Source organism: Poecilia latipinna, unplaced genomic scaffold, assembly GCF_001443285.1.
Source record: "Poecilia latipinna isolate Pla-1442-1.1 unplaced genomic scaffold, P_latipinna-1.0 Scaffold1247, whole genome shotgun sequence".
Lineage (NCBI taxonomy): Eukaryota > Metazoa > Chordata > Actinopteri > Cyprinodontiformes > Poeciliidae > Poecilia > Poecilia latipinna.
Window position 1 is genome coordinate 139,054 of NW_015113863.1, and position 8,256 is coordinate 147,309.

The 8,256-nt window shown below is 51.1% G+C and overlaps 1 protein-coding gene across 10 annotated transcripts in view; it reads right to left on the bottom strand.

Moving 5' to 3' along the window:
- kifc3 (kinesin family member C3) overlaps nucleotides 1–8,256 on the bottom strand; it is a 45,707-nt gene that overhangs the window by 13,196 nt on the left and 24,255 nt on the right. For 6 of the 10 annotated variants that reach the window (XR_001427680.1, XM_015054378.1, XM_015054375.1 and 3 more), the window contains exons 2-12: nucleotides 5,494–5,614; nucleotides 4,421–4,557; nucleotides 3,444–3,479; nucleotides 3,158–3,278; nucleotides 2,970–3,040; nucleotides 2,833–2,898; nucleotides 2,258–2,398; nucleotides 1,943–2,182; nucleotides 1,651–1,824; nucleotides 1,442–1,513; nucleotides 216–363 (exon numbers count right to left, since the gene is read on the bottom strand). Coding sequence is in view for 9 of the 10 variants with exons in the window: in XM_015054378.1 (XP_014909864.1) it covers nucleotides 216–363; nucleotides 1,442–1,513; nucleotides 1,651–1,824; nucleotides 1,943–2,182; nucleotides 2,258–2,398; nucleotides 2,833–2,898; nucleotides 2,970–3,040; nucleotides 3,158–3,278; nucleotides 3,444–3,479; nucleotides 4,421–4,557; nucleotides 5,494–5,614 (1,327 nt within the window). In the remaining variant the exon portion in view is untranslated. Of the gene's footprint in view, nucleotides 1–215; nucleotides 364–1,441; nucleotides 1,514–1,650; nucleotides 1,825–1,942; nucleotides 2,183–2,257; nucleotides 2,399–2,832; nucleotides 2,899–2,969; nucleotides 3,041–3,157; nucleotides 3,279–3,443; nucleotides 3,480–4,420; nucleotides 4,558–5,493; nucleotides 5,615–6,155; nucleotides 6,398–7,910; nucleotides 8,167–8,256 lie in introns of those variants that run through there. The other 4 variants (XM_015054379.1, XM_015054377.1, XM_015054372.1 and 1 more) reach the window with 4 other exon arrangements.

Sequence of the window (8,256 nt, forward strand, 5' to 3'; positions counted from 1 at the left end):
CAACTCGGAGGCGGTAGTCAGAGTGATGCGCAACGCAAATAATGTTCCGGCCGGAACACGGCGCGCTAAATGATAAAAAATAAATTAACGAAGCTTCGAGGCAGGAAAATTTTTATCAAGGAATTTTAATAATTGAGGTACTCGAATCATTCGAGGAATCGTTTCAGCCCTCATCATCATCACCATCACCCTCTCCAGCCTCCGTCGGGTCTCACCTGCCAGGTTCTCATGGACGGCCTTCATCTCGCTCTCGGCCCGGATGAAGGCCTCCTCGATCAGGCGGTTCTTCTCCTCCTCCAGGCTCTGCATGTCGGCCTCCAGCTGGCCCTGCGCCCGCTGCATCTCCCCCTCGTAGACGTGGATCTGGGGGAACACGCAGCGCGGTGAGGTATGAGCGTTCCCGTTTGATCCCTGGTTTTCATTTTTCAGCCGTCATGAGGTTCGGTTGCCAAATGTGAAACTGCTGCAAGTTCCTCTGCAGGTTGTTGCTAGGTAACCAAAGTGAGTGAGTTCATTGATGCTACCCAGATAGCTTAGCTCAAGCCTTTCCTCTGCCTACATTTCCCAGAATGCTGTGTGGTTCTAGATTGGAGTTCAGTGGACCTTCCATCACCTTCAGCATCGCTAAAACACGACGCAGCTGATCCGAGAATAAAACATGGCCGACACGTTTCCTCAGAGAGCCGACCGCGTCTATGGACAGATTACCCAAGAAACATTACTTAACGTACAAAACTCAGTAAAACATGCAGACAGGTAAACCAACAGATTAAAGTAGATTAAAATACATAATCATTAAATTATCTCAGCAGAAGTTAAAACGTCTAAAGAACCGATCCAAACACAAACTACTGACACAAAACACAGACAGGAAGCCGACCACAGTTTTCCTCTACTTAAAGTCACTGAGCTAAGCTAGGCTAACTACACTAGGCTAACTGTTAATTATGCAATACATGTAGATCTTAATCCCACATAAATATTTAATCTAACTGTAATCTTGGGTGATCTACTGGGAAGCTGCCTGGCTAATCCAACAGGGTCCAGAGCTTCCCATTCAAACCAGTTTAACCTTTTATTTCACTGACTACTGGAATAATTTAGAGATGTTATATTAGTTTTCAGAAAACAGAAAATGATAAGCGTTTAGAGGCCAGGGCTCCAGCTGACAAAATATATAGATTCATTTTAACAAACAAAAAGTTAATCTGAAACTAATTCAAAGGCAACTCAGTAATCTGACTGATGGGAAATACATTTATATTCCTTTATTATTATTGTAAACAAGCAGAAATATTTGATTCAATTAATTACTGAAGTTATTTTGAGTTTCTTTGCTCTGGATTATAAATCCTGCATGTTTAATCTGAGCAGTTTGAGTTCATCTGGGAGCTCAGGAGCCTGGGAGGGGGACTGTGACATCACAGGGGGCGGGGCCAACCTTGGACAACCCGGGATCCAATCGGCTCTTTGCGTTGCTGACGGCCGTTTTTAAAAGGCCACAGAGGTGCAGCTGCAGCCGGACAGGTAAGAGAAACACACAGGTGAGCTGCAACACCTAGACGCTTCTGATTGGCCGTCAGGCTGTTGCACCAAGTCCAGCCCCAAACACGACGGCCAATCAGAGGACGGGAAACAGAGGCCTCTCACCTGAGTCCGGAGCTGAGTGCAGGTGCGCTGCGAGTCGTGCAGCTGCGCCTCCAGCTCCCGCAGGAGCTGCCTCTGCAGCGACAGCTGCTCCTGCAGCGACTCGTTCTTCACCTGCAGCTCCACCAGCGCCTTCTGCGAGTCCGCCGACTCCACCTGCACCGTCTGGGTCACCACCTGCAGAGGAGCACAAGGCTGGGTCATCTGCTGCAGCAGCACCAGTTGCTGCTGCTTGTGTGCATGCTCACATAAGTGGTTCATCAGATTTCTGCATCTCTCTCCTCCGTTTCCTTACCTTGACTCTAGGGGGCGCCGCCGCCCGTCTGGCCAGTTCTTCCTCACACTCCTGCAGTCGCAGATGCAGTTTTTGCTCTCCCTCGCTACGGCGCCTCCTGCTGTCGTCCAGCTGCAGCTGCAGCGCCTCCGCCCTGCAGCTGCTCTCCTGCAGCTCCTGCTGCAGCTCGGCCAGCCGCTGCTCCCGCTGCCGCGCCCGGTTCTCCCAGGACGCCGCCTCCCGCCGCAGCGCCTCCGCCTCCTGCAGCACATACGCAGGGGGTGGAGTCAGAATTGCCCGCTGAGGCTGCGCCCGCTGAGGCTGCGGCGAACTCACCTGAGCATGCCTGCAGCAGCTGCAGCCGTCCGCCGCGGCGTCAGGCTGGAGCTCTGAGCTTCTGCGTGACTTCAGCTCCTGTTTCAGACGCTCATTCTCCACCAGCAGCCGCTCCAGCTGCTTCTCCAGGTCTGTTGCCCCCTGCAGGACAGGTGGCCACATTACAGCAGCTTCTAACCAAGAGGACCATTTATCAGATCAAGACTAGAGCCGAGAAATTAGATTAAATTATAATCTTGGTGTTTTAGAGAAGTTAAAGCTGCGAAGGTTAAATTTCTGCTGCTGATAAAATATTTCCTTATTTATAGAACTGATTAAGGAAATGATTGATCTGATCAATCAATGATGAAGATTGATCAGACTTCAGTTGCTCTGACTTTATGCTGCAACCTAATCCACATGATCGGACCCGTTACTCCTGCTGGTTTTGTGGTAGTGAGAACTTCTTGTTCGGTTCTGACTCGGTATCGGGTCCAAGTCTGATCCCAACAGGGTTTCTAAAGAGCCCAAGTTTGGGTCAGAACTTTGATTTGCAGGTTCTGGACTCCAGGTTCCAGGTCCAGAACCAAACTCACCAGTTCAGAGCGCAGTCTCTCCACCTCCTGAGTCCGATCCAGCAGCTTCTGCTCCAGCGCCGCCACCTGCAGGCAGAACCACCGGTCAGCTGGACCGGAACCACAGAACCTTAGTGGGTCCGGTTCTGCAGACGTACCTGTGTGTGCAGCCGAGAGACGAGCTGCTCCTCTTCGGGTCGGCTGAAAAGGTTCGGATTCGGCTTCACACCTGAAACCAGACAGGAACATAACCAACCGGACCAGAACCAGAACCGGGTCAGGCATCTACGCTCTGATTGGTTTGGTAGTGCTGAAGGTTCTGGATCCAGATCTGGGTCAGTGTCACCTGTAGGCTTGGCCAGCAGAGGCTCCTCCCCCTGTGTCCAAGCTCCGCCCCCCGTCCGCTGGCAGGAAACCTCTTCCGAGCAGAACCGGGCCTGAAGCTCACACACCTTGTCCTGCAGAGTCTGAACACACACACACACACACGGCGGATCAGACTGCAGCAACAGCAGGTTCCTGATCTACAGGGCGCTGTGCTCTAGAGGTCAGAGGTGAAAGGTCGTCTACAGAGAGAGACTGAGGCGGATCAGAACCAGGAGGATGAGGATAGAAACGATGAAGGTTTTTACATTGACAGACGTCCAGCAGCAGGACCAGGAGACTCTCTGCAGGACGAGACGGCATGGAGGAAAACAGGACAGTTAGGAAGACACTGGACAGAGAGACGGACAGAGAGACGGACCTCTCCAAGGTCAAGCGGTTCAGTGACCTCTGCTAGCTTCAGTTCTGTCTGAGGAAACGATGACTCAGTAAGTGCTAAGCTAAATGCTAACCTAAAATGAAAAACAGGAATCGCTTCACTGTGTTGATGTCACATCCTGACCGTTGCTTTGCTAGCAGTAGCATTGTGCCTTCTGTTAGCGCTGTGTGCTAGCTGTTAGCTCCTTGTGGACAGAGCTGTACTGCATTTTTTATAGCATTATAACATTAATAGTTTCTATTTGGATCATGTATTCAGAAGACAAAAATGCCACTCAGTAACATTCTTGGTGCTAGCGCTAGCTAACTGGCTAACTCTGCTGAGCCTCGATTTCCAGATGAGTTCCTTCCTTTTCTGGCTCCTACATGTCGGACTGGATGGACGAGTCTAGTGGTGGCACCTTTAATTAAACTTTCTGCGCTTCTATATAATCGCTTCTCTGCTATGAAGCAGCGAACAACAACCAGGAACAGGTGGAACGGAAGGGGCGGGGCCTAAACTGTCAAAACAAGTTGCTCTCAGCCTGCAGAGCTACAACAACCAGGAATCAAATCAGCTGAAGGATTTAAAAGTTTTCACACAAAGTATCAGTTCTTCTATTGACAATCGCTGCCCTCTAGGGGCAGCAGTGGAAACAGCAGTTTTCCTGATTTTAGTTTTCCGTTTTTCAGCTGATCAGACGGATGAGGATCGACAGCATCAACGCTCTGTGGCTCTCCACCCAGGGTTTGACCCCTGACCTCCACCCAGCCTCACACCGACAGGTTCTGTCAGAACCCATCAGAACCCGCTCCGTCTGCGTTCAGCTGCTGTTCACAGAGTGGCGCCCCCTGCTGGACCGTTTACCTGGATGAGCAGCTGGTGGGAGGAGCTGGTGTTGAGCTCAGCGGTCAGAGGGGGGCGCTGTGAGAAGGAGGCGGCAGGCAGAGACAGGAAGGAGCCGTCGTCTTCACCATCACTCATCAGGAAGTCCACTGAGCTGGCTGCAACACACACACACACACACACACACAACACTGGAGAGTTAAAGAGTTCCTCTGATGAGCAGAACCTGCTGGTTCTGTTGGAAACCAGTCTGCCCAGTTAGCAGCAGCTAGTGACCTCTGACCCCCTCAAACCGAGTCGATTTGCTTCGTCTCCAGTCTCCCTGAACTCTGAACTCTGGCCGGCCGGGCCACAATCCTGCTCCATTTTTATCCGTGTTTGCGTCCCGAGCCGACGGCGCGGACTGACCTTCGACCTGCTGCCATGGAGACCGGGACGAGGGGGGACGTGTTGCTGCAGCTGAACCTGCTTCAATGACTACCGACCCACCTGCAGAACCACAAACAGAACCGACCCGGTTCTGATCAACCCAGTTCTCTGATTAGTCCGGATTCATTAATTTGCACACTGAGCTGCAACAACACAGGCTGAGCCGTTCGGTCTCCACACCATGACTGTCTGGAGAGCGCCACCTCCTGTCTGGCTGAGGCACTGAGTAGCTGACTGCAGGCTGAACCTGAGCTGACAGCCTGACTAGCAAATCGGAGCAGAGCTCCTCTGATCCAGAACCAAGACCAGACTCATACTGGTGCCGCTCCAGTCTGACAGGAATCAATGTGAAGGTTGAGCAATAGTTCTGGTTCTCAGACAGAAACAGGAAACGGATTAGAAACTCTTCAGGAAAGTCTCTAAGCTCGCTCACACACACACACACACACTCGCAGCTGGGAATGTGCAGCTCGGACTGGAACAATGGCTCCAGTGTTCGCTCCCCTCCAGAGACAGAAAACCCATCAGAACCGTTCGGCTCACCTGTTCCTCCTGCCAGGCCCGGGCCTCCTCCGCTTGGCGCTCAGGTGTGACTCACCTGTCCCGTATCCTGTCAGGAGGAATGCAGCCACGCTGCTGCCTTCAGGCCCCACCCTCTGACTCACCGTCCAATGAGAGGTCTTTCTTCCAGAGCTCCTGCAGGCAGGGGGCGTGAGCGATGTCCCAACTCTGTCTGGTTCCAAACATGACCGCCGGGCTGAGCAGAGCGCTGGACCGCTGGACCGGCTGCAGAACCAGGAAAACAAACATTAAAACATCTGGACTCTGCAGAACGGCTCCCCCTGCTGGCAGGATGAGCGCCGCAGCTCCAGGTTCAGGATTTCGTTTAAAATGTAAAATTATTTCCTTCCAAATGATTTTAGTCCTGAACAGAACAACCCAAATCATGAAGTTCTGGATAAAAACCTGGAAAACATCAATTATAGAGAGCCAAGAAATCAGCAGATTTTAGAAAACATTCCAGCTGCATTGATCAGAACCGGGTTTCATATGAACTGATGGACCAACCAGAACCACTGGTAGAACCCGAGAACCAAAACACCCTGCAGTTACAAACGGACCGTAGGTTCTGGTGTAGTAATGGATCCACCAGTTTGTCTCTAATCAAGCCTTCACTCTCTGTTAGACCTCAAACCGCAGAGTTCACCAGAACCGGTGCCGTGGACCCGACTGGACCTCAGCCCTCTGATTGGCTGAGGACGGAGCGACTCACCGCCCCAGACCCGCTAACCGGTACCATCTGCTCCAGAACTCCAGCGGACCTTACCGCTCCACAGCGGGCCTTCCTCTCCGCTCCATGTCCGGACCGGTGCCGGTCCAGCCAGCGCTTATTGATCAGTGTTCCTACCCAACCCAGCATGCTGCCGTCCAGCCATCCACTCAGAACCAGCGACCCGCTTCAGGTCCGATCGGACCGACCTGCAGCAGCTGATCCCAGAGCAGCTGGTCAGGATGAAGCTAATCTGATAATCCCAGCAGCAGATGGTCCGTTAGCTGGGCGGGTCAGAACCGGCAGGAGGAACGGATCAGAACCGGCAGGAGGAACTCTCACTGAGTCTCAAACTACGGAGGAATCCATCCGTAGTTTGGTGATCGTGATCCATCGGTCATCAGGATCATCTGCGGCTCGGTCGGATCACCATCAGAACCTCCTGATGGGTCGGTCTCACTAAAGCTCGGGCCCAAACCTTCAGAACAGGAACAACGATGAGAACCGGACCGGAACCGGTCCGCACCTAAACCACAGATTCAGACAGAACGGACACAGGTGAAACTCATGTTACCATGGCAACAGAGAACCGGCAAATATGGAGCTAAACATAAAGAGTTCAGTATTTAAAGTTGTAAGAGGAGCGACCACGCTGCATTCACTGACCTCTGTAAAAACCAGTTCTCATCCCAAAACAACGCCGCCATTAAAACCACTGATACTATGATCAGCTTTCATTTTCACTGTCCGATTACCAATAATGATCGGCTTTATTAGTTTCTCACTTTGATCCTTTAACTGTCTGTCTCTGGTGTTACCATGGCAACAGAGTCACTAACCAGTTTAACCACTGGTTAGTGACTAGACAAAAACCAGAAACCAGTTTGCTCTTATTTCCTAACGTTGGCTGAACTAAAGATGAAGGAGAAGAAGCGACCCGGTTTGATAAAAACGACCCAAAAGATCCACAGATCAGAACCAGCAGAGATTTCTGGGCCACAGACATAAAACCAACCATTTATTTTATAATTTGTGGACAAATCTAGAAAACAAAATATTTTTCACAAATGAAAACGATCTGATCTGTTTGGGTCAAAATAAATTATTAGCTGTGAAAACTAAACTATTTTTTAAATTATGATTTCAATTATTTTGTTTAAGGTCTAATATATTTTGTAATTTTTCCTAAAACGATGGCCTCAGTCAAAGGACAAAAAAAAATCTATTTTGGCAAAAAATGCCATTATTTTAGGAAGGTGGGGATGTTGCTGCTGAATTGTGTTTTTAAATACAACAAAAATATCTGAGTCATTTTAATGCAAGTTGAAGGAATTATTCATTACTTTTCTCTTCCTGAGAAGAACCAGAGCCATATTCACTCAGCACTGACCCGGTCCAGCTGTTTAACAGAACCAGAACCTGTTGGGTCAGTCTGGAAGCACCGGCCTCCTCTGGAAGGATCAATACCAGCCGATCGATACTGATCAGCAGCTCCGTCTGACTTCCAGCCGAAAGCCAAGAGGGATACAATACCTGGCTGAGGCCCCGCCCCCACCTGCTGCTAGCTGGTTAGCTAGCTGCTCCCCGCTCTGAGGCCCCGCCCCCACCTGCTGCTAGCTGGTTAGCTAGCTGCTGCCCGCTCAGCAGCAGAAACAGACGGGGAAGGAAACGCTGTGATCGAGGCGTCAGGCTGCAGAAACAGGAGCTGCTGCATCAGGTTACAGAGCTGCACGTCTGCTGCAGCTGCTGCTCCTCCGTTCATTCATACATTCACCCATTCATAATCCATCCGTTCATCCATCCATCCCTTACCTCCCAGCAGCCTCATCATCCCCTCATCTTCCTCAGAGCTGCAGCTTCATGGCGACAAACGGCAGCAGGATCAACATCACCGCTCGCTCACACACACACACACACACACACACACTCTCTCTCTCTCTGCTTCCTCCCCCGTCTCCCTAGCAACAGCAGAGCAGCGTCACACCCTGAAGCCCCTCCTCCACAGACGGATTAATATTTCAGCGCAGCGGCCCCTCCCCCACCTGCTGCTCCGCTGATTGGCTGATCTGGCTCCGTGAGGTGGGGGGGCCATGAGGTGTTTCGTCATTTTGACTATCAGGTGCGCGAGATGGCTCCGTCAATCAACTCTGGGTTTGTC